The sequence below is a fragment of the Anser brachyrhynchus genome (genome assembly GCF_964034855.1).
Source record: "Anser brachyrhynchus genome assembly, chromosome: 1".
Classification (NCBI taxonomy): domain Eukaryota; kingdom Metazoa; phylum Chordata; class Aves; order Anseriformes; family Anatidae; genus Anser; species Anser brachyrhynchus.
The window spans coordinates 15,345,158-15,371,401 of record NC_137694.1 but is presented as its reverse complement, the minus strand read 5'-3'; the positions used below and the strand labels follow the sequence as shown (position 1 = coordinate 15,371,401).

Genomic DNA, 26,244 nt, shown 5'->3' with positions numbered 1-26,244 from the left:
TGCCTGTGCTTTGAAGAGTTGTAAATGGGAAACAGTGTTTGAGGTGAAAGTGAGAACAGTCTACTCAACTGAAGTGAGCATAAGAAAACAATTGCTATGTTTAAAGATGGATACAGACAAGTGGGACACTTACAGTCCTTGTTGTTACTGCTCATTTAGGTCTGGCTTCAGCTTGGTTTCTTTTTCTTTGTTTTCTCAACTATCAGGCTCAACCCCAGCTAACTCCCAGGGTAACTGATGGTTCCCTGGAGATGGGATCTGGTACTTTAGCTAAGCTTTGTCTTTTAGCTGTTCCCTTCCCAAAATAGATTCTGAACCGGGATGAAGTCACCGCTTCTGTTCTCCCAATTTCTGTTTAGCATAAATTCACCCTTTTGGCCTTCTGCAATTCTGGATAAATGAAACTGATTACGAAGGCATCAGATTTTATCTCTACTGCCCTCTTCTAAAGGGACTGTATCTTACAGCTGAGTGGATGTGGCTTATTCATACTTATTTGACTTAACCTATTTACACAGTGCAATTTCCAGCAGTCATACAAGAGAGTAACAATTACATTACCAGTGTGCTTAAGTGTATAAACTTATGGACAGCACAGAACTTCGAAAGTACTTGCTATATAAAGAAAACGATGACTATGATTCATTGATAAAACCAGGTATGATGGAAAATAAATTGAGAGATGATTTGTGTCTAAAGTAAATGGGCCATAAGCATGGTTTGTTGGAACTGGGAGGGGACAATGACATTTTCCTACCTGGATACAGATTGTTCAATGGATATTTGAGGTGTCAAGAATTCAGTCTGAATCGTTGGGATAGTGAAATAATGATAAACTACCTGAAATCCTGGCAAATATGTGCCAGTGGTGAAGTATATGTACATGAACTGTTGCCTCAGTGCAAAACCTTCTTTCCTCAAAGCAAGATCACATAAATCGTTGAGGTTACAGCAAGAGAAAGGAATGACCACCTGAGACTTACGCTGTACATGGCGGGGAGCCATTTCCGTGGCCCACCTTCATGAGAAGCCATCTCGGTGAGCCTGGAGCTGCCCAGTTCCTACTGCTAGTTACAGGAGATGAGTATTCCAAGCCTTGTTGTTTTAGACCAGCGATCTTACTTTAAAATACACAAGGGAGCAACACATCTAGCTGTCAAAGTTCAAACGGATTAAGTTGAAGAGAATTTAATATTGTAAATAATTTTAGAAAGGTTGTTTGTTTTTTTTAAGGCATTTTTAGATTTTGCCTGTGAATCTATTGTGCTCTATTGCTTACTGCAAGAGTTGCTTGTTCTGCAGAAGGCTTGTGTTTGTACTTGTTACTGTTTTTATTTACCAGTTAAGCTGTTTTTACCAGCTAAAGTGACACAGTCTAATGATTTCATAATGACTAAGAAAAAGAAATCGTAAGACTTTTGTAACAGACTCTGAGGAACTGAAATTTAGGTGACTAGGATGCAGAATTGTCTGTCTTAATAGTGTCTTTTGTGTGTAATAGCTGTAAATATGGAAAAAAAAAAAACACCACAGTTGAGTTGAATAGTCTATACAGTGCTTAAAAAAGGTGTGAAAAAAGGTTACTGGGTGAGGGTGGGCAGCTGGATGGACAGGGTGTTGTGTTTCTCTGCATGACTCTTTAGTTATTAATCTGTGAAGCCATAAGTGTGAGAAGCAGAATTCTTAAAACCAGCCAGGTCTGTCAAATTGCAATACTAGGCAGCAAACAGGATTGTACGTAGCTTACATGGCTGTCCTCATCAAGCAGGCAGGGAGTTGCTGAGATGATTTATTTATCAGCTAGTCTAAAGATGCATCCTAATGTCAAACAATTAAAGGTATGTTGGAAAAGACTTCTGCCTCTGCAAAGGCCTCAGAAACCTGTTTATTCTGAAATAAGCCCTAAATTTGAAGAAATGGGAATGAACTGATACTGTCACTGTAGTGCTGTGAATAAATTCGTGTTCGTGTGTGCTTGCAAGAACTTGTCTAAAACATTATTAGCAATGCTGGCAAATCCTAGATAACTTGCTTGCTTGATGTCTGTGTTTATGCTGAGTGGAAGCTATGGGAAGTGCAGGAATAGTCTTTCTCTAGTAAGCATTTGTTGTTTCACTTACCTTAGAAATCTTCACGTTATATTTGTTCCTTTTCTTGAACATTTTTTTTTACTGCATATTTAGTTTAGGAGCTTTCCACAGGAACTACAACTGTTTAAAGACACACTTCATAAAGGTCTCTTGATGACTTGTTCAATGAGTCAAATATATTTTTACTGGGAGACTTTCAGATGTAGGCATCTTCAGGAGTTTCCTGGAGGATAATTTTGTATCGTGAAATACAGATAGCTAGTGAGATAATTATATCGCAGTAAAGCTTTCTATTAATAGCTATTCTTGCTGTAATATTTAGACATACTTCTAGAATTCACATAGCCTTTTGTCAATTCTTTGTATTTTTTTAGCTTTCTGTCCACAAGAAAATTTCCATTTGTTTCCCAATTACAATTTATTTTATTTTAAATTACAAACATATGCTGCAGTATCCTTAGAGAACTGTTCTGTAGTTAATTGCTATTTATGTGTCATCCTGGAACTTTGATTTCTGTGGTAATGATAAAAAAAAAAACACACACACTGTGTGGAGTTTAAATATGAAGAATTAATTTTCTGGTTTTTGCTGGAAGATTCATGCAGAAAACTCTCTTTAATGGGAGGAATAGCAGTTTTGGTTCTTGCAGTTCTATTTTCCTGTTTGCTTACAAGCCACAAATAGGTATAAAGTTGCAAGCCACCTATTTGAAGAATAAAGAGTTTTTAGAGAGATGCTTGAATGGTTATCAGAAGTAAGGACTGAAAGCTGACCCACCATTTTGAGTTCTGCTGCTGGTAGGTTATACGGCATCCTCTGATAGGTGACTTCAGCTGATTCTTAGATGATAACGTTGAAGATGTGCAGGGACTGGGTACCTCCAAGACACCTGGCTCTGAGTGCTGTGGGTTTTGTAAGCTGAGACAGCTATCTTTTTTGCTTCTTGTTCCTTTTGTTTCAGTTTGCGTTACATGGAGATGGAAATCACACGAATCACGACAAGTTAAATGGAAGAACATCGGTTCTGAAGGATGAGCTAAAGTTTTCTGCCATGACCTAAGTTTAGCTAACTACAATTTAGAGGTGATGCACTGTTTAAAGAGTTGATGTTAATATTGTTTTAATAATTTCTGTTATCACTGCAGCTGTCTACTCAAGGAGATGCCAGCCAGGTCATTGGACCTCTCACAGAGGGACAGAGGAGGAACGTGGCTGTAGTTAATTCACTATACAAACTACACCAATCAGTTCTGAAGGTGGGCTTCCTTTGATGTTTCTCTTCTTTCCTTAATGTTAACTTCTTTGCTGTATTGCATGCATGTCATCCTACTAGCTGATGAGAACTCTGACAACTACTGTCAAATTTTGGATTAAGCACTGCATCTTTCTGTGCATTTGTGCAGCTTTTTGAGACTTGGTTGGCCCTTGAAAGCGCTGCTTTGTGATAAGGTGTCAATGTTAAAAAAAAAAAAAAAAAAAAAAGGAGTGAAAGATGTCTTTTATAGACGGTAGTCACATCTCACAGTCATTACTATAAGAGCCTAAACAGTTGAACTCTTTCTGTTTTTTTCTTATCACAAAAGCTCTGTCTTAGTCTTGGTAAGCCTGATAGCTCTTATCTGCATCTGGCCCAGCCTAAGCTTATCTTCCTAGGAAAACCCCAATGCTTTCCCACAATTGTGGCCCAATTGAAAAGGGGAAGAAAAGGGTGAAATCAAGAAAAGTAGTACCTCACAAGTATCTGTGTGTGTTGTTCCTGTGACCAAAGTCTGGCATAGAAGTGTTTTGAGTACTCAGTTATGAACAATTCCAGTTTACTGACTCAGTGATATCAATGGCTACACAGTCTCTATAAATTAATACGAACAGATATAGTGGTGGTTGTAATTAATTATGTTTAAATCCTAGTCTGATTAGAAACAAGATCATGAGAACTTCTGACTGGGGATATGTTTAAAGAATGTTAAAAAAGGCCAAAAAGCCTACAAAATTTGCTTGGATTTTGCAAACAGATGGTAAATCAACTTTTAAGTCTGCTTTCTCTGATGTATTTAGTAATGAACCTCATGTGCCTTAGTGTTGGAGGGAGATCTGATATGATTCAGCCTGAGTTCAGTACTTATCTGGCTTAAAAATACTATTATATAGCATGTTCATAACTGTAAGGAAATTGATAGAATATTCCTCTAATATATTAGTTCTAATGTTGCTGTAGCTGTACATAAGCAGCTACTTAACATCTAGTATCACAAGTCATAGAAATGAGAAAGAACACAACCATTTTTTCAAATATTTGCAGTAGACCTGCTTGTACAGTTCTCCATAAATTCTATACTGAGCAGTAGGAGAATAAACCAGTTAAATTTATTCTGATTATAATAACCCTTCAGCTAAATTTCAGTTGAAATCTCTTAAATAATTTATTTGCCAAGGTAGCAACAGAGTCCATAGGAAATAGGAGAGCAAAGGACTGATACTGGTGCATTAAGAATTCTGTCTGTATGAAACACATTTGATAGTTATCTGTACATGTGTATTCCACTCATTACTAAGAATAACTCTGTGTTTTTAAATGAAATTAAAAGTTGTAGATTCTAATCATTTGTTGAATGTTGACTGTTAACAATTCCTTTAACATTTGTAGGTCATTGCCAATCAGAGCTCATTCCCAGCAGCTGCTGAGCAAACAATTACAGCTGCCTTAAAGGTAATTGAATGTCCAGATGCTGCAGGGAGAGGGTTGAGGTTTGCTTTTTTTTTTTTTGGTTACACTTTAGATGGATGCTTTTTTTCTAAGTATTATTTTGTATGAATGTGTGTTAGTCAAAGCTAGACAAATATTCTGTAATTTTTATTTTGTCTTATGCAGCTACATAAGTGTTGCATGTGCCAAGTCACAGCTTGAGTAATGTTTGTATTTAAGAATATTCTCATAATGGTCGGAACCCAGTTGCCATCAGACTGTGAAAATAAATATCTTTCTCTGCAGCACTCACACAGCAGTAACTGAATCCTTTATCACCACCCCCTGACACACACACACAAACCACCCTGTGATCTTTATGCTATCTGGTGCTTTTCTGCAGGGTGGTGTGGAGAGCCAGGCTATGCTCTGGGTGCTGTGGGTGACAGCTCTCCCCATCCATCCTGCTGTGCGCTAATCTGGGAGCGGTTGTGTGCAGAGGAATGAAGGGCAGCTTGCCTGTCTCAGGGGAGTGAATGGCTGAATGAACTGTGTACACCAGAACATGTCTGTCTGCAAACCAGGAATGCTAGATTGTTCTGCACATTCTTGAAAGAAAGGCTTTACGCACACAGAAGTAGTAAACAGCCTTATTTATGTACTTTACTGGTTAGATCAATTGAAGTTCAATGTTATCTTAGGGTTTTGTCCTTCTGCTTAGCAGTTTCTAATACCGAGTAGTAAAAAAGATGCTGTTGGTATGAACTGTTTGTCAAGGTATTTTTGAGGTGTCAGAATGCAACTGCTTGTAGTTTCTGTTCCTTATTTCTGCCTTTTTCTGTTTTAGACAGTCCATGATCTAATGGGTAGTGCTGTTCAACCGTTACTGAACTCTGTAGGAGATTCAGTAGAAGCTATTATCATCACTATGCACCAGGAAGATTTTTCTGGGTAAATACCTTTTTTTTTTTTTAATTTACTATTGCCTTAGTAAGACATCCTGCATATGCAAAATAAATTATTATTGCCATATGCATAATAAATTGTTACTGCCACAGTGTCCTTGGAGCAAGAGCCCATGATTATTGAGGGGAAGGTAGGTGATACATTATGGTCAATTAACACAGAAAGCAGAATTATAGCTATTGAAACAAATTAATCAGGCAACATATGTCTTCCTCCTTTTTTTTTTTGTATCTGATGAGTAAAATTCCTTTTAAAATGAAAAGAAAACCAAGCAGGGGCCATTTTTTGTATTTAAAAAAAAAAATTCTTCTGCTTTCAAAATGTTTTTTTCTTTTTTTTTTTCTTGTGGGCAATTCTCAGAATTGTCAGTGTTCCTATTTCTCAAAATAAAGCATATAATCTGATTCAAAATTACACAGAAATGTTTCTAACTTACTGCTAAATGTGAAATGGTTCAAATTTATTTTTATTTTTATTTTTTTTATTGTAACCTCAGACTTACTATACTACGCTACTTTTCTGTAAAATTTTAGATTACTATTCCCAGTATTCTTTATCTGCAAACATCTCAAGTCCTAGCTATATTGGAGGCTTTCTCCTTGAGCATTGTTTTGGTTATCTCTGTTCTGATATTTCTGATATCATGAGATGTCCTGCAGACACAGAAGATTTGGTCAATAGCCATCAATCTTCTTTTTTCTGTCTTGGAAATTCACTGAAAAAAAGGTATATTTTCAGAGCAGTTTTTCATTTTCCTTTTGACTTTTTTTTTTTTCTTAAAACAGTATTTTACCCTCTCCATCTTTCTTTTGCTGCCACTAGCAAGGTATCTGTCAGAGTGGATAAACTGATTCCATCCAAAGGCTGAGTTTTGTTAGATAGCCTGTATGCTCAGGTTCCTGAGTTTGGAAGAGCTTGGTTGCCCGGCTGTGATTCAAAGAAAGACAAAGGTGTTTATTTCTGGGTTTTCTAGCTTCTGTGCTGCTTCTGTGGTAATTAGATTGACTTTATAATCCTTGGTTTGGAGCAATCTATGAAACTAATTCTATGCAGAGAACAGGTTTGGGATAGGCTAAACTAGTGACCCTATGACATGTATTTTCTGATCCATTATTAGAGTTTTATATCAACAGCTGGGATGTTTAAATTTAGTGCTGCATTTGAGCTTTAGGCTCCAAAGTAGCAGGGGCTCTGCAAGTTAGGTGGGAGTGGGGTGATTTCCTTTATCTTGCTAGGATGGGAATGGCTGATAAGAGAGATTTTTTCACCACGGTTTCAGAAAGAGCTACACACTCTATTCAGAGCCTAAATGATACTCTATAATTCATGCCATGGCTTCATGGAGTAGGGAAAAAAATGAAAAAGAATTCAGTAGTTTTTGGTTGTGTTTTAAAGATGAATTTAACTGCTTCCATTTCTTTTTCCTTTTTTCTTCTTTTTTGGCAGATCATTATCCAGCTCAGGAAAACCAGATGTCCCTTGTTCTCTCTACATGAAAGAACTACAGGGTTTTATAGCAAGAGTAATGAGTGACTACTTCAGACATTTTGAGTGTTTTGACTTTGTCTTTGATAACACTGAAGCCATGGCTCAAAGAGCAATTGAACTTTTCATTCGCAATGCCAGTTTAATAAGGCCCCTTGGTGAAGGTGGGAAGATGCGGCTTGCAGCGGATTTCGCACAGGTACCCCTAATACCAGCTTCTGCTTTTTATTGTTGCTTCACTGTGTTCTCTGAAAGGTATCGATACTTTTACCCCCAGCAAAGTATAAGCAGGCACCTGTAGAGATTGGTGCATTCCAGTTCTAAACATTTTCTCAGAGATACTGATTCCAGAGAAATGCATCCAAGTAGTTGTCACCGCAAAGCACATTCAAGGAGGTGTGACAGCTCCCCATCAAGTGACTGTTTCATTTAAATTCAGCTACGTCTTGAAATATTATCCATCTTGTCTGACCTCTTCGGTACATCCATCATTTGCCACCGTTCATTCACTTCATTCTTTCTCTCTCTTGTAATGGAATAGAGTGTCGTTTTCTTAATTGCTTTATATATCATGGTGCCAGCAGTGGTTAATCACTAGCTCACCTGCCTTGCAGAGTAAGAGACAAGCTAAAGAAATATTAATATCCCGTGGAAGAATTGCCCTTGCATTAATAGAAGGGCAGTTTTCCTGTGGGAGTCTCTTCATGACCTGACTCACCTGTCTCTCAGATTTACCCATATCTTTATAGTGAGCTAAAACACAAAACAAATCACTAGATTAATATCCACTGCTTCTCCGTGTTATCTGCTATATTCAAATTTAATTTGTCAATAGTAACACCATGTGATTAACTTGCCAAAGAACACAGGCATCTATTAGATTGGCCTGAAGGATACAGGCTATCCAAGTGGAAAAGGGAATTAGGCACCAGTTGTCTGCATATTGAGTGCTGCTTTTGGCTAGTAGGTGACTGAGGTAGAAGAGGAAGGCAGGGAGGGGAGGAATTACTACCTTCTTTACTGGTTGTGGCTGCTTTGTATCTTTTACCTTTAAGTGCCCTGAAAAAAGGCAAGAAGAAAAATCTTTGTCAGGACATACATACAGATCAGGTTGCCTGACACTGTCAGCCCTTAGGGGTTAAAAAAAACTCCATACGTGAAAACCAGCCCTCCTTTTCATGTTCCAGATTGGGACTTCAGCTGTCATAACCAAATCAAGGTATCAGGGCAATTCCATGTGGGGCATTTTTTTTGGGTATGGGTATCGAAAGGATCAACTCCAGCTCTTTCAGCTTTCAGGCTCTTACACAACTGTCATTTTTTAACAGTGGACTAAACCATGCAATAGGCTTCTACTGATTACTCTTGAGTAAAGTTTTTGTATTCATTACTCAAAAGCAGCAGACCAGCCTTTAACCAAAGAATTTAAAGGGAAGTGTTCGATTGATTTCAGTGGGAAGGCTCCATTCCCTTCGCTATTTTGAAGACAATGGCATAAAATAGAAAAAAAGGACACTTGACTCCTCCTCTGGAAGGAATATAAATAATTTTTGTAATTTATGCTGCAGTGCTAAAGTAAGTCGTATAAATTTGGGAAATATCCTTACCTAATTCTACAGTTCAGAGCATCTGATCTAAGCACCTATTATTATAATACTAAAAATATCACTCGTTTATCTTTTTAAACACATATTTTTCTCGTTCTGACACAGGTTGCCTTTTAAGTAAGAAATGAAGGTATGTTTTCATCTGAGTGTAGGGGGATTGCATGTTCTTCCCCACCTTGCTGAGTGTAACTCCTGAGTGGACAGCTGAGTGAAGATAAATTTTTCATTTTTCTTTTGTATTGAGGAAGGAAAAAAAAAAAAAAAAAGGTTCTGAATTCATTCTTGTCTCCTGCCTTTGACAGTTGCTGCTTCTGGGGTCTTGCTTGTGTTCGTCTCATCTTCACATGGCATAATATGTTTGGTTTATTTAAAAGTGGCCTTACACAAGAACTGGCTGGGTCCACTCACTCAGCACCTTCAGGTATCTCTGCATAGAGCTCCCAGGCTGCACAGGGATTTTTTAGAGTCCAGAATGGCCTGGGATCACTCAGGATAACAGAAAACAGACTAAGTATTTTGTATTTGAAGGCTGCCTTATATCCATTTTTTCTGGGGTGTGTCTACTCCTCACCAAAATCCACAGGTTTTGGAGAACACGTAAACCGGTGCCAGCTGCCAGGTCGCCCTGGTGGAGAGGGTGTAGCTTTGTCCTAGGCACGTTTTCTGTGTGCTCAGCCTGAATTTTGGCTGCAATCCAGCACGGGAGTCAGTTCATTTCCATGCTGTTGTTGGCGTGGCACTTGCCTTTGTTGAGGAGATGGCTGGATTCCTCCGAAGGGAAGGGGAGCTTGCTGCTGCCCTGGGCTGGGGAGAGCAGGGAGCAGCAATTCAGCTGGGTTTCTGACTTGATGGGAAGGACAGCTTTCCCAAGCAGCCCTAAATGCTGCGTGCAGAGTACTTTCAGGCCCAGAAAGGCACTGTGTTGCTGGACAAACGCCAGAGCTGAAGGAAAGAACCTGCCTGGAAAGACACTGTGTGTGTAGGAGGAGGTTTGTTTATAAAACGCTTCTGCTTGTACTCTGCCTTGTAGAGTCATCTTGAATTTTCTGTACTCAAAAAGGGTTACATTAGCAGGCTTAAAACTGTCTTTTGAGATTAAAAACCTTTTTTGGTGTTCTGGGGTTACTTGCAAGCAGAAGACTTGGGCAGATCTATCCAGCTTTGGTCAACTTGAAGTGCTATTATAAACATTTATGTTGCAAGTCAAATAATTTTGGATTGCATCAGATTTGGGGCATCTTATTAAATGTTCTCACCACATTTCTTCCAGGTCACTTAGAGATACAGGCCTCTTACTTAGCAGAATGACTTTGGCTGAGAGTCAGATGTGACATTTTTTGCACTACCAGCTCGTTTTACTGTTAAGTTGCCTCAAAACAACAGGTATCTATACACAGAAGAGGGAAAGCAGAGGCTTCAAGCTCTCTTCATTCAGAGCTGGGTCCGGTGAAGTGCGTAACAGATCCAATTTTCTTGAGTAAGGCTCAGCTGCTTACACAGTTGGAATTATTGCTGTAATTCTGTTGAACCCGCACCCTCTGTCTGATCCTGTTTGCACAGCCTCAGTATTGCATTTTGCTATCTTAGGCATTACAGATATTCCAGCAGTAAGACCAGTCGTGTGCTAGTTTGGCAGCTGTAAAATAGGTATGGTAGGCATGAAATATGCCAGAATATCAGGATTTCATGAAGATCAGTGCTTACAGGAACACAGAAGCTTTTTAAGCCCTAGAAAATGTCTGCAATGCTGCAAGCTTATTATCACATACTGTGCTGTTTCTTGGGACTCTCATTGTTTGAAATACTTCCAGTGCATAGGTTGAATTCATGCTCTCAGCTTTTATACAGGCAATTGGACAAGATTACTTTTCAGTTCAGTCCTATAAATTCCTGGATCAGGTTGTTTTCATTTGTTTTTGTATTTTTAAGATGATCACGATTCAGTATTCATGTATGTAATACTAAATTTCACTTTCAAATTCAGTTCTACTCAGACTGGAAAAAATGTTCTCCTGCAGGCAAGCAAGCAAGCCCTGATGGTTTTTTATTTCTGTTTCTGGGGAGTACCAGTTCTTCTCCAGAGGACCTTTTAGCTTGTTTGGTATTCAGAGTTGCTACAGCACTTACACTGAGGAATGCTCTGGGATTTGTGGCTTGTGGTTCAGGCCTTCTTAAAGCCTGGTAGAATTTCTGGACAGTGCAGCCAAGGAAGAAATACAAACACAGTAAACTGAGACTTTTATGTAGAAGAAATGGGGATTCTACAGTAATATTTGGCATGAAAATTAGTAGTCTCCTACATACAGTTTGTAAACCGATATAGGAAAATAACTATTTATTAATAATAAATACAAATTACAACTACATTGAAATCAACTAGACCAGTTGTTGCAAAGACTAAGTCGTCCTTAGGCTTCATGTGTGAAAGCATGATGTGATTTCCCATCTTGTACCATCCATGGCACAGGTTTGTGTACTGTGTTTGGAGTGACATGGAAAGCTGGAGCCACTGCCTCTGCCACAAGCCCCATGTCATGTCATGACTGATTATTTTCAGCCGTTGTCGAGTGGCTGAAAATATTTTTATTGGTCCCGCTTGAGTTAATACCATTCTGTGTATAGCTTCATATATTTCTTACCTAGGTGTGACTTGAGGGTTTTTTTGGTCGTTTTTCAGTACTGTGGTCGAACTGTTTTGATGGGGCGTAGTTAACACTGCCACCAACTCTTTAAGTTTTTGTCAATATATTGCAAAATGTTTTGGCGTTACTGAATTTTCCTAGAAAAATGCTTTTACTGTAGAAGTTGACTGCACTAAATTCTATCATAGAAATAGTGTTCCTATCTGCTGGTTAGCTTATGGTCAGAATCTATTTTCTTGATTTAATATGCATTAAAAAAGCAAGAATAGTAATCTTGCATTATTTTTTTTTAATGTAAATAGATTTGCGCCTTTGATCAAGCATGCTAATACAACTAAAAATGTTTTTTATCATTTTTTCATAAAATACTCTCCTTTTTAGATTCTTACAGAGGAGTAAGGGAAGCAGGAAGTCGTAATCACAGTCGTAGTCACAAGGGCAAAAGCTACTAAAGATAAAATGTACTTAATGTTTAGTGCCAACTATCCCGCCAGAAGGAGGAAACTATTTTCTTATGTGCAATATTTTGGAGGTATTGCAGCTGAAGGATTTACTTAAACATCAACCATTTTGGAATTGCTGCATGGTGGAGAAATCAAATTCCACATCCCTTCAAGGCCAGCTTCTTTCATACAATAATTCACTCTTCTGCTCCCTCGCTTGTTAAAGCATTCTCTCCTGCTGAATGGCTAGAAAAAAAGCATTCTGAGTTAACATTTAAAAACTTGGAATTCATCTTGGCCAGGAGGAAATATAATTGCTAAAAATTTAATGCTAAGATTTTCCAACTGAAAAAACAGCTTTTTGGTTACGAGAGATCTTGAAAATACCACAATAGGCACAAAACAATAACTTCACTGTGGAGTTTTTCAAAGCACCCTTCAATCTATATGCATTATCTGTATCTGGACTACGTATTAACTTCACCCTTGGGTTGCTGAACATAATCCGATTAGAGAAGCCAGCCATGTGATGGATTTGTTTTTACAATATGGCTAGCCAGTGAATAGTTCAACAGATAATTGACCAACTAGCCATGGGCTATGACAGGGTCATACGAGAAGAAAAGATAACATAGCCTTTTTAGGCCTAGAGAGCAGGAATCACTGAGGAGAGGAATACGTTTTATATAGAAGTTGGGCGAGAGTCTGTCATTCTGTTCTGTGAAGCATAACAAAATAACATGAATAAATCATGGAAGAGCAATGGGTTTGGAACAAAGTTAGCGGGAATGAGGCAGTCGTTAGGCCTTCTTCCATTCTAGCTCTCCCTTTTCCATGTGCACACGCACTTCTTATGGCCTCTCCTCCAACAGGTCCTGAGGTCCTGTGATAACGATCATCTCATGTTAGTTGTGGTTGCACGTTATTCCTTGGACACCTGATTTCTTACTGAATTTAACCTAGACGTACCAATTTTCAAATATGTAATTTTGGGAGAGAAATTTGGAAAAGAAACAAAAAATGCTACTCATCGTTACATATGTAACGCCCATTGAATGTGGATGCATTGAAGGCCTCGCACACACCACGGTACAAATACTGGCTCGCAGACAGCCAAAAGCAGCACTTGACCTGGAAAAGCTCACCGAAATGCTTTGGAAGCTGTAGTTACATCTCACAACAAAAGCTGTTACAGCAGAACCTCATTGCGTGAGTCAACACTTGATGCAGCTTCAGGTGATGACAGGTGGCAAAAGCACGCAGTGACGTGTGCTCTGTCTTCTGCCCAACTGCAGCACCTTAAAACCAGCAGCTGTTCCGGAGCCTCCTGAGCCAGCGGTGCCATCCAGTTTGGTGCTCAGTGGAGGCACAAAACCTCTACAGAGGGCCTGAAGAAAGGACTGCAGCAGCAGAAAGAAGCTGCGGCATCTCATTATATCATTGGATCCAGACAAATGCTAAAATACAAGTGAAAACCACAATCTTTGTTGTTATGCGAGGTACAGTTTTTATTGGAGGGATTGGGTTATAACACGTAGCAGACTAACATTGTAAATTAAAAAAAAAAAAGAGTTTCTGTGGTTTATGTTCATTTTTACCACATCAGTTTTCACTCATTCCCACTCTTCGTGAGTCAATTTGAGATGGTATAGTATGCTGCAAAGCTTAAAAACATTTTTTTTTTCCTTTGGCAACTAGTACTTCACGAATCAACCATCTGCTGCCATTAAATTTATCTAGCTCTAGCAATACTAATAATTCCCTACCGTGAATAAAGGTTGAAGATGAAGTAACAGAATTTTCTGAAGGAAATTTTATTCTTTAGTGTTTAAGACTAAAAATGTTGATTTATGTAAACCACTAAATAAGTCTAAGAGAAATCATTGAAATTTGTTTTAATAAGGAACTGGTTAAGCTGTAGAAGGTTTCACTTACGTCTCATTACATCATGTTGTGTTTCAGGAGAGAAACGATCATTTAAAACTTATTAAGCAGAATTATGTTGTGCTGTGCTGGGATCTCTTTCTCCTCCTGGGTACAGTTTGATCCACGCTTCTCTGTTTCCCCGAGTCAGAACGGCATTTTGTTGCCTATTATCAAATTCTCTAAGGCACCTACAAGAATTACTTCTCCCAAGTTCTTCGCAGCTACAAGCCCACGGCTCCCACCAGCACAGGGACGCCGGCTCCTGCAGGATACCAGTTACTTCCAGCTGCCCCTGGCCATTTCTGATGCCTGAAAAGAAGCTCTGAAGAAATCAGAGCTCCCATTTGTTTGTCAGGGTCTGCTGGGGTCTTGTATGATGATGCAGCAAATCCTGTTTAATAAGCTCCTCTTTTTGGCCACTTGCTCCTGATCCTGTGCAGCAGGCTGGCCTCTTGGCTCCCATGGGTGCTCAGAAGTGTCCCAGGAGACCTGGGGAAACAACCCTGAGCTTGTGCTGAGCTTGGGCTGAGCTTCATCACTATTTAGGAGCTGGGGCACCTCCCTGCAGAAATCCCAGGGAGAAGCTGCCTGTCTTGTGATTGTGCACTCCACATCGCTTACTCTGTCTGAGAAAAGGCTGCAGTTGGAAAGAATAACAGTATTAAAGGCTTCACCCTAAATACTGTATTACTGCAAGTGCTTTAACACTACTTCAGTGATGTTACTTAAATGGGAAGCTGACTGTATGGTGGTTTTTATCTGGTTACTTATTTTAGCTCTAATCCTTTGAAAAATCTTAATTGTGTGTTTTGTGGAAATCAGTCTGAATAGTCTTCCAAAGTGGGGATTTTAAAAAATCTACACCAAAAACAAAATTTGCATCCCTCTGTTGACTGACACTTCAGGAATGCAAAAAATGAAGACTTAATCCGCGTCTGGATAAAATGACTTTGCCAAAGTTTTGTTGTTTTTTTTTTTTTTTTGAATGGTGTTGTTTGGATTGTTGTGCATGTTGACTGAATTTTTGCCCTGTAATGGTACCGAAGGGTTCAGCTGGGGATCTGGAGGTGAAATTATTCTTTCTCACTTCTGTGTCTTCACTGGTAGTGTAGATTTCTGTGACAGGAATTGAGTCTCACGTGAATGCCATAAAAACCGAGCGGAGTCTGGCTCTTGTTCGAAAAGGCAGGTGAACTCCTTAGTGCTTAAAGAACAGAAAGAGTTTAAAATTGCTTGTTTTTAAAGATGGATTCTGTAACTCGGAGACTGAACAGGGAGCAGACAGCTGAGCAAGAAAATAATGCTCTTATGGATGCTCTTTTTTCTGATTCTGTATGACCCTGTGGCAATAGGTCCCAGCTGCCTGCCAGTCCATGTGGGTTTTGTGCTCTTGAATTGGGGGCTGAGGATTCAAGAATGAACTACTTTAATCTCATCCTTCGCCAAAGGAAAGGGTGCCCAGCTGAAATATGCATGCGCTCCTACTGCTTTTGTAATGGTTTGCAGAAACCTGCCTCGATTTGCTCTCTTCCCATTCTGAGCTCACGCTGTGTGGGACCTTGACATAAGTGCTTTATCTGGAAACTCATCGCTGGCAAAATGAACCTGCTCAGGCCAACAAAGCTTCAGTTGCAGGAAGCTCACGAGAGCCCATCCTGTTCTCATCCAGGGAGAATAGCTGTTGTTTGCCGTGGGGCGCTTACCGTGTTGCCAAAAATGAGCAGAAGTCCTGGCTTGGGCAGTGCAGTATGAAAGAACAGCTTCTTGTCTCAAAAGCAGCCACCAGCAAGGAACTGATGTCTTGGCCTGCAAGTCTGGGTTATTATTTAAAGGCAGACTACTTAAACGCTGAATTTTAGATTTGGGGACAATCTAACTCAAATTAAAATGTTTGTTTTTATAGATGGAGTTAGCAGTAGCACCGCTGTGTCGGCGAGTCTCTGACCTGGGAAAATCGTACCGGCAGCTGAGGTCGTTCAGGTGAGTTGCATCAGCTAACAACTGGTTATATGACCAAACTGTATTTCAAAACTGATTTATTAGCTTTTGATAGTTCTGACTGAACTGAGAGCTTTTTTGGCAACACCCACAAGCGAAGTAGAAATATGTTAAAGTTCTTCTAAATTTTAAGCAGCGTGTAACTATGATTTAAAAGTCTTTGTCATGCAAATGATGGCCAAATGGTAACGTTTTGTGTTGCTTTCAGTGCTGCTGCTTTATGACAGTGAGTTCTGTAGTTACCTTACATGCTCTCACTGAAATACAAAATTTACAGTCCTTTGTTGTTTAATTAAAATACACAACTTTCTACATTTTCACAAACCGAACCTTTGTTGAAAACCTGAGAAGCAGACTAGTGGAAAAAAGAGGTGATTCTATCCTAACACAATATTGCCACTGTATAGGTTATTATTCTAATGCATAAGATAAGCTTTTTCTTCCTTTCACAAGTATATTGTTGCATTTTTCCAGACCGCTGCTGTTCCAGACCAGTGAGCATATTGCTAATAGCCCAGCTCTGGGAGAGGTTATTCCATTCAGCATTATTCTTCAGTTCTTATTTACAAGAGCACCACCGGAGTTAAAATCACCCTTCCAGGTAGTAAGATCAACCTGTCTTTGCTTAGCAGATGTCCTAAGGAGTTAGTAACTAATGTTACTGCTTAGTAGATGTCCTAAGTAACAAATGTTATTGTTTACCCTAGTTATTTTAGTTAAAAAAAATATTCAAGCTCATGTTTTGTATGGCTTGATGGCTTTTGTTTTTATTGTGGCAAAGGTGTTATGGTCATTAATTTCATATTTTGATTAACAGTATGAAAATGATAACCTGATTTTGAATGGGCTCTCAATTCTTTAATAGTTAGTTAGCTCGTAGAAGAAAATTGAGGTCTTATCCCAGACTGCAAATTGCAGTCGGATGTAGGAAATCTAGATGCAAACCACTGTCAGAACCAGGCAAACAGCTGATGTAGGAGATCATCGCTGAGCTCCCAAAATAACATATTGGGCTGTTTCTGTTAAATTGTCTCTGACTTCTTAACTGATTCTGCATCACTGCAGTGTTAAGCGTGCCTCTTATTGCCTTCACTTATTTCTTCTTTGTTTCTGGAATTGTTGCGTGTATATCCTTGTCTGCATTTATGTGTAACTGGTATTTGTTTGTGTTTCCCTGTATCAGAGGGCTGAGTGGTCCATTGCCCGCTACTCCCAGTGGCTTGATGATCATCCATCTGAAAAGGACAGGCTTGCACTCATACGGTAAAAATCATGTTTCTTTCTTCTGTACTTTTATGACAATTGAGCAATAGCTTATCTGGACACCAGGGCTTGTCTTGAAAAGTAGAGAAGAGTGCGGTCGGTGACTTATCATAAATACTGTTATCCTCTCCCCACTCACGGGACGAGTTGCAAAATGGGAGAATAAGAACACCTTCCTGTCCCATATCCAAATCCTCCAGTGCCTTTGGAATGAGCACATAATCCTCTTCCAAAAGAGGGACGCCACACACAATGATGGTCCAAGTTAACACTGTATTTTAGCAAAACAACCTCTCTCAGCTATTGAGAAATCAAGGCTGCAGCCATCCTGTCTTCTGTGTCAAGAAAGAGAGGCATTTAAAGCTTTAGCAATGAAAATATAGCTAGGAATTTTAAAATGCAAGAGCCTTGTTTGTAACCCCTGTAATATTATTCTTCAGCAACCAGCTGGGGATCTTTAGGAAGTGATAATTATGTCAGATTTATTAAAATCTTACTAGGGTAGAAAACTTTATAGGTAAATACTATTTTGTGTCTTAAAATGTTAGGTGAAGTTGTGGAGAGTTTTGTTTTTCAAGACAAACTGATTTTTAAAATAAATTAGAGGGAACATCAGTGCTCTATGAACATTACGGAGCGAGCACAAGGATCCTCTGGATTCAAGGCTTGGATGATCATTTGGCTCCTAATGGCCAAATTTTTCCAGCCACCTTCTCCGTGTCCCAACCCAGCCGAGGTGTTACACACTTGAGTGGCGCAGGAGAGGTTGTCACACAGAGCTGTACCGGGCTTGATCAGCTCTGTCCTTGCACTTCTGTGCATGGTTGTGGTCAGCTTTTGCTGAGATTGTAAAAAATGGCTCTTAAGTTCCAGCCAGCAGTGGTTGTATTTGAGAAAATAGACTATTATCTGTCTACATTTTCAAAGCACACAACCAAAAGGAGTCTGCTATAAATATTTATATATCTATGACTTATAGTTCTTGAAGCAGATAGCATGATACAGCCCAGTACGATGCTTGGGCCAATTACAGAAATGCTAGTTGATCACCAGTAGATGTTAGTGGGATTTATTTCTGGAATATTAAAATACAGACTGTGTCTCTTCACATGTGTATTAGAAGAGTATTTTTTGAAAATCTTGCATGTCATTAGTTTAATTTGATTACAAAATTATAGGTTTCTTGAATCTCAAGCTATGGCATCTTTCATTACAGGGAATGGATAATAGGTATAGTGCTGATAGAGCTATATATGTAACAGGTATTAATATTTTTATTGTAATCTCTGTCCTGATAGTGCTGGCAAAGCTGATGATTTCAGATACATTAGAGAAAGCCAGGAATGAAGATCATATGAGAACTGATGGGATTTAGGTCTTTTCAATCCCTTTATACAAATTTGAGATTGCCATCCTTAAACTACAACACGATTGTCTTTGCTCGCAATTAAACTTCACTCAGACTGATTCAGTTAACGGGCTTGCTGGTGGTCATGTTCAGACACTGATAAATTGCTCCGACCGTGGGGGTATTAATACACCTGGAAGAAGGCTTTTAGGCAGAGAGAGCATCTTCCATTAGACCAACTAGTGTAGTCGGAAAACTTAGGCTTTTTAGTTCAGAATTCCTTACTCATTTTGCATGAGATGCCTCTGTAAAAATACTTACACTCTGTAATCCCAAGAGCAGGCTGCTGCAAGGTTCTCACTTGAGCATTTTATGGTGGGACTGTGGTCTTCTTGCTTTGTGCCATGGAGGGTTTGGACACTGCTTGGATATCCTCACTCCCAGGGCATGGAGCAGGCAGCTTTGAAGACCTGCCCTTCCCAAATGCCTCTGCTGGCTCTCCAGGGGCTCTTCCCTATTCCTGACATGCCATGGGATGCTGTACCTCCTGCCTCTTTGCTGAGCTGCATGAATGAACGTCCCTGGATTTGTCGAGCAGCTCTCTCCCTGCAGGCGGTGTTTCCAGGATCTCCCGTACGTCCAGGACCAGGCAGATCAGTGGGGGCCAGCCGGCCGACTGCTTGAGTGCGGTGGGCACAGGGCACGGGTCTGCAGTGCAGGGGCCGGTAACCTCTGTGTGCCTGGCCGTGCGCACTCACCTTTTTGTCATCTCTTGTCATGCCTCTTAGTCACTTCTAAGTAGGCTGCTTACCCGTCCGCGAGGCAGGCAAGCTAACCAGCCGCTTGTGCGACCATCTGTTTCACTCACACTCTCTATATTTTCCTTAATATTACATCAGAAGATTTCTGAGCTATTCTGTACTTTGTGCCTCATGTGAACTTAAGTTGAACTGCAGGCATCTTGCTGATCTCTCTAGTATTTTTATCACTCACCCTCTTCGAGCCTTTGCCAGTTGCGGTTGTTCAGCCTTGGACCTCGTCTGCTTTGGGCTCTCAGATCACTGCACTGCTTCAAGAAATTATCCTTACGTTTGGTGCAGCCTCACAAATGGGAATTTTCTGCAGCTTCAGTTTATAACAACTGTGCAATTACTCTGGGGGCCTGCTTCTCAGATATTAATTCACGTGTTATCAGAATCTTTACAGCTTAATATTAAAACTAATTGCAGTTTTCCTTCTGCTCGGCAGATCTTAAATGCCTGCTATGCAGCACGGTGTTAATGCTGTGAATTAGGAGCATTCTGAGCATTTTTGTGCATTTCTGTCTGCTTGTGTTCGGCATGAAGGGTGGGAATTACCTGGCCGGGGATGTATTAGCTCGCCTCCCTTTATAGCCAGCAGAGAACTGGGCACTGCCGGGGCTGATTCATCTCCTCCCGAAGTAGGCACCTAAAATAGGTCAGCTGCGTTGTGTCCTGGAAGCTCCATTTTCTCTGCTCAATGGAGGGGGAGCAGGCAGGAACACAGGAGCCCTCTCGGGCAGACGGCTGCCCTGTGGGCACTGACGGCCAGGTGAGATGGCCGTGCTGCGGGAGTCGTCCCAGAGCCTGGGACGGTGTTGAAAGGAGCACTTCTGCAAGCAGTCAGGGCACTTTCTTTTGCTTTCTTCTTTCCCTTCTTTCCCTATTTAACTCAGCCCATCTCCCGCAAGAGAAACATTTCTGTTACACGTGGCAGCGTTTGAGCCAGCCTGAAGGACAGTTCATGGTAAATTCTTCTTCCAGCTCACCTCTTCCCATTGCAGTGAACAGCAGAGTTCATTTCACAAGGAGCTGATATCCCGAGCAGCTCTGACTACCGACCTGCCAGGGGGCAGGGTTGGGGACCACCCTGAAATAAGCTCCTGGAAGCTGGCTTCAGCCCTGCTAGGTATAGGGCCACGATGGTTTTGTTGCAAACGTCAGCACCAGGCTGCATTTCTGCTCCCATCGACGTGCAGCGAGCAAGGGGCAGCCGCTTCGTGTGGCTTTGCTCGCCGCCTGCAAAGGGGTGCGCCCACCCACGTCCCCGGCCAGCACCTGCCTGTCCATAAAAGTGCTCCGAGTCAGTTATTTTCGGTCATTAAACAAAAATCACAGTTCCACCAAGCTCTTCGTTAGGGAATTTTCAACAAATAGCGATGTCGCCGTTGCGCTATAGGTGGTGCTGTCAGATTTTACTGTTTGGTTTTCCAGTAACTCGTGTAGTGCCCGATTAAATGGACGTGGTGTCAGACAGGTGTGCTCTCACGCAGCACATCTTCCACTTTCCCCTTCAACTTAACTCTGCAGAGCAAACAGGATTTTAACAGCACGCTAAGGAAAAGTCTGCCCCACTGACTGGGACCTGGGTCTACGGCGCCCTGCAGCAGCACCGAGCAAAGAGAAGGGCCCTGCCTCAGCTCGCAGCTGCCGTCAGGCTCCAGTCAACTGAAGCAGAGCCCAGGAGGGCAGCACCGGTATTCACAATGCCGTATAAAATTAGCTAATTAATTAGAGTAATTCCAAATGATATGCATTAAGATCCCTTTAAGAGCCACAGCCCAAATCATACGTTTTTTTTTTTCTCCCCCTTTTTGCTGTAGATGTAAATCTCCATGCGTTGAAATAACGTTTTAAAAAAGAACTATCTGGGTCTTATATAATCAGCTTGTCCTGATTTCCAAGAAAGCTCATGTTTTTGCTCAAGCAAGTGAAGTAATTTAATAAGTGCTTTAAAATCCTTTTCCGTATGTGGGAGGGTATCTTAAACTTAGATTTTTTTTTTCCTTACTTCTTATGGCATTTTTAATGAAGCATTAATATATGCAGAACAGCCCACCAAGCCTCTTTCCATAGCTCCCTTCTACAAACAGCGTTTGTAATGTATACCATAGCTTGTCGTTTAAAATAGAAACAGATTGCCGAACAGGTTTTATGTCCTTTATTAGACTGGAAGATGCTGAATTTAGGGCATTATTTAGTCTAATCCCTTCAAGAGTATGTTTTGTGTATTACATAAACAGGGTTTCTTCCATCTTCTTAAACATCGGTAATATAACTATAAATTCCATCTTTTTCCGTGAAAACAGCTGCGATCTCTTCTGTGCTGCAGACTCGGTGATACCGTTTTCACCCATGATGCTGTTTATTTCCCGTCATTACTTATGCACAAGCGTTTTTACAGTGTCCTCTACAGGAGCAAGTCTATCTTTTGTAATACAGATATTTTAAATGGTAAAATGGTGCATCTGAATTGGATGCTGTGCTGCCAGCATAGTTTACAAAAGCTTGTTTGATCTAGGACCAGTGAAGTGTGCAAAAATAGCATATGAAATATGCATTTCAGGCGTTAACGTTGCTATTAAACACATTTATCTCCGAAACAAGACAGCCATGTAGGCATCTCAGCAGCTTCAGCGAAGCATATTGCTGAAGGCTTTCCACCTCAGCCAGCCTGAGCTGCAGTCTGGCCGTGTTGCAGCCAACACGGCGCTTTGCCCTAAGCATCTTCCTGCAGTGTCTGTGTTTCTGTGCGTCGTAGTCCTGAAACCCCTCTCAAGATTACAAGATTAGGTAGCTGTCTTCAGAGAAACTAAATTCCCATCCAAAATGTACTTGTGAAATCACGTCTACTTGGTGACCATGTGTGCTGTTACCTCTCCCAGCTCCTTTTCCCTCGCACTTCTAAAGCTGCCTCCCTGTTACTCCCTGGACTTTGAATACCCCTTCTCCCAGGATTCATAATTTCTGCCATTTTACTGCCCGTACCTTTCCTTACCAGGGGTCCTGTCCCGAAAGGGAGGGACAGGCTTCCTGCCACATCGCCATCGTGTCCTTGCCATGGGCAGTGATGCTGAGGAGTTTCCTGAGCTGCTGAGGGCTCGATGGCTGGCTGATCAGGAGTTGTTCCGTGGTCACCACGTAGGGAATGGGAGCTCCAGGTCACAGCAGCTGCAGCAGCTTTTCATCCTCTCACCCTGGCTCTGGCTGCTGTCGTACACCGTGTGGGAGGCAGACTGCTGCTCTGCCTCCATGGACACGTGAAGCAGGTAGTTCCCCAGGCCCGTTTTGCTCTGGCGGTCCCCATGTCCTCTGCTGGGCTGTAGGTGTTTCTCCTTGACTTGTGAATCCCTTTGGCACTGCAGTTCCCATGCGTTGTTCACCACAGGGTTGCAGTGCAATCCCCACCAAGGAGAGATGTGGCACGTGCAAGGTAACCTTCAAAAGTTGAAGGCTGACGAGTCAAGGAAGCCTGACATAAATGTTAAATTTGGTGAAAAGTTGGTGCTCACCATGCCTTTGTCTTGGATTGGGCCATTAACAAAACTCTGAGAAGAACTCAGCTTCTGTTTTAGAGTTCCACCCAGTTCCTAGTTCTGAATTGCACTTTAACTGTTCTAGAGCATTTAAATACTTCTGTTGGAGATGCAAACACGGGACATGGGAAAATAGTGAACACGTGTAGTCTCAGAGTACTGAGAAGGCTTTTGTTTTCATTATTCAATGTAGACCTGTACAAGGTATGTTTTAGGAAAATGCCTGAGAATTTATGTTGTAGTGTTGATGGACTGGTAATTACTGTTTGTCTTCTGGGTGGAAAAGAATTAGTTAAGATGTTCCTGGGCTGGTGATACTGCTGAAGTTTGACTTTGTCTCTGAAACAAGGCAGCAAAGCCCCAGTAAAAGAGAAAGCCCAACAAGAGCTGACGAAGATCGGCGTCTGTCAGCTCTTTGTGTGCTGGGGAAGGAGAAGGGACTGGGCAGCTCTGAGCCTGACCAATCTCCAGAAACAGTTCACAAACAGTTCCTTTAGCCGCTTTTTGAGTTCTGAAGTGACAGCACCTGCCAATGCTGCCGTTCATTCTGCCAGGTAAATCAGATTCTTTTGAGACAGGAAAGAGAAAAAAGGCCAAAGCTGCTGGAGGGGGTGACGGCAAGGCTCGTACTGGTGTTTGGCACTTGGGGTAGCCTAAATCTCGTCCCCTCCTGTTTGATCTGATGGGAACAACAGTCTGGCTAAGGATTATCAAGGGCTGACAGTGAGTGGTTTTGGGCACTGCTTGTAGGGTAGAGCTGCTTCTCCCTTTCATCTGAAGTATCTGGTTATCTCTGTCATCTTTTTCAAGGTTTTTTTTGTTGTTGTTGTTTTGGGTTTTTTTTGAGCAAGGAGATGATCAAAGTCAGAAAGGGGCAGCAGTGTTACCATCTGGACAGTGATGCCATCCCACAACTTCACCAAGAGGTGTCAGAGCTTTCTAAGTTAAGCAGGTCAATATGTTTTTGTTATTGTTGTTGTTGTTGTTTGTTTTTTTTTTCCCTATTTGCAGCTTTCGATGACTTCAAAACTATTTGTGACCAACAAACTTTGGGGAGTGTATAGAGGCAAAGACAGGGGCACTGGTGAGTGGGAGGGGAGGAAGATCTGCAAGATGAATAGCTGACAGCTACAGTAAGAAAATTGCCACAGAAATTTCTCAACTTAAGTATAGGGGGGCTATTCTTTGTAGAAAGTAACTAAAATCTAACGTGTTGAATGATTACTGCTGACCTGAGCAGAACTGTGATTACACGTCTGACTCTTCTGAAGCATCTCCCTTCATCACGATAGGATCCTTGAGCCTTCCCTGCCTGCGCCTCCCGCTTGCTGTTCAGCCTGCTCCTCACATGCCCTGCCTGCGCCCCTCAGAGCCACCAGAGGCCCCTTGATCTAAAAAGCACTTAGCCTGCTGTCCCTTCCCCCTAGTCCCGGCTTCTCTTGGGATTTAAAGCTTACCTGAGGATGTGGCTGAGCTCTGCGGTCTCTCTGGCTGATGGCCTTTGCTGGGAGCGAGACGAGCTGCACGTGGAGCACTCGTGGGCTGCAGCTAGCGGTTCTGCAGTTGTTGCTGCTGTCCCTGTAGACCCTGTGATGCTCCAGGAGACCAGCGGGCAGAGCAGGCTGAAAGCTTTCAGGGAGCTGACCGAGGGCAGAACGCTTTATTTTGGCTAGAGAAAATGTTCTTTCCCTGCCTTTCCAATTGTGAAGGGGGATAACTTTGTTCCTGGTGTGTGTTATGTGCAAAAAAAATGCAAAGCAGCTCTTCAGCGTGTGTTGGTACCGGGTGTGGACCACGCAGTGGTAACTCACTAGTAAACTGCTAGTACAGGTGAGGAGCTCTCAAGTGCATCCAGGCCAGCAGCAGGGGCTGTTTCTTCACTCAGTCACTGCAGCCTTCTGAAACCTCTCGACTCTCTCCAGTAATCCCATCCATCCTCCTGTTCCTTCACCTTGGACAATGAGCGCTGGGCTTCAGCACAGGGGACCTGCAGCCCAGCGGCTCCGTCTGAGGGGGCTGCGGCGGGTGGGGGCAGCGCCTCGTGCCGCATCGCTGCCTTCCCAGCCTGTGCTCAGCAGCAGATAGGCCAGGCCCCAGGCTCCTTGCACGCGCATTTGAACACTTGGCTCTCCCTGTGTGTCAGACTCCCGTAGTGTGACAGGCTAGGCACTTTGGCTGCAAATGTGTGCATTTGTGAGCCGCTTGCGTGCACCCTGTGGCTGTGCGGGTCCCAAGTCCATGGCGCTGACGTGGGGGCACCCCGGGATCAGCCCGCAGGGCCGGGCTCTCGTCGCGCCCACCGGCTTCTCAAACCCCAAAGCTCGGACTCGTCTCTCCCCCAGACTGAGTACAGGCTCTTGGCCTCAGGAACGTAGCCCACTTGACTCAACTTTGCTGAAGATTTCCAGCAAAGCTCTGACGTGGGTGATTTTTAATTTTCGCTCAGGCAGTTCAGAGGCCTTGCTGCTTTAGCGATGCTGTCACTCAGAGGCAACAAAGTGTGTTATGACCCCCCCTTCGTCCTACCAACTTCTCTGTTTGCTGGGTTTGCCGAGCTCGTGTAACTTGCCATTGCAGTAGGCTCGTACAGGGATATGGGACTCTCTTGTCCCACATCACCCACCTTAACCCCGACCCCTATGGTGAGAGGAAGGGGCTGAGTCAGTTTTGAATGCCTCCTTTCCTTAGCCTTACCTAATTGAGGGCCTGCTTGCTTCCCATCAACTTCACTTGCCACAGCTGTGCACGGGTTTGCAATGTTCCCTTAGGTCCCCTTAACAATTTCGGCAATTCTGCGTGATCTCACTGCGGGCTTGTCTGGTGGAGCAGCAGTGGCAAGATGGAGCCGTGGCCCCCTTGGCCCTGCCCGCAAACTTACAGCCGCTGACGCGTACTCAGAGGCGCACCGCTGCGGTTCTCTCGGTGCCACCTCCCTCGGCCCTGCTCACCTGACCCCGATGTGCCCGAAAGGCAGCCGCCTGCCCCTGGTGGCCTGGGCACATTCCTGCTGCGTTACCCAAACCCAGTGCCCCATCACGGGCAGGGCAGCCTTGCTGGCGTGTCCTGCACCTCCAGCACACAGACGACAAACCCAAGACCCAGAAAGGTCTGCGATGGGCTACTGCACGAGCTCTGTACGAGCCATTACCAAACAGAAGTGGGCTAGGTGTGCCTCAGGAGTTGTCAGTCCCCACTTGAAATAGTCTGTTGTGTTTTTTCCTAAGTGTCACAATCTTGCTGTAAATAGCACCATGGACCATAATACGGACAAGTTCTGGAAGCAACCTCCCCAAGTTCACTGTTGCATAAGAAGAAATGGAAGAAAAAAAGGATATGGGAAAAAAAAAAAATCACCTAAATTAGCCACCACAGTCATATATGGCAAAACCAACTTGGCCTACGTCATGAACTATTAAGTCAAAAGCTGACACTGGGCTTTACAAAGTCTTTCCTTTA

The 26,244-nt window shown here is 42.2% G+C and overlaps 1 protein-coding gene across 1 annotated transcript in view; it reads left to right on the top strand.

Moving 5' to 3' along the window:
* Positions 1-26,244, top strand: part of COG5 (component of oligomeric golgi complex 5) — a 186,631-nt gene that overhangs the window by 158,040 nt on the left and 2,347 nt on the right. The window contains exons 15-21 of the mRNA XM_080582393.1: positions 3,237-3,347; positions 4,736-4,798; positions 5,622-5,725; positions 7,187-7,424; positions 15,747-15,823; positions 16,316-16,442; positions 17,025-17,104. Coding sequence (XP_080438519.1) covers positions 3,237-3,347; positions 4,736-4,798; positions 5,622-5,725; positions 7,187-7,424; positions 15,747-15,823; positions 16,316-16,442; positions 17,025-17,104 — 800 coding nt within the window. The remainder of the gene's footprint in view (positions 1-3,236; positions 3,348-4,735; positions 4,799-5,621; positions 5,726-7,186; positions 7,425-15,746; positions 15,824-16,315; positions 16,443-17,024; positions 17,105-26,244) is intronic.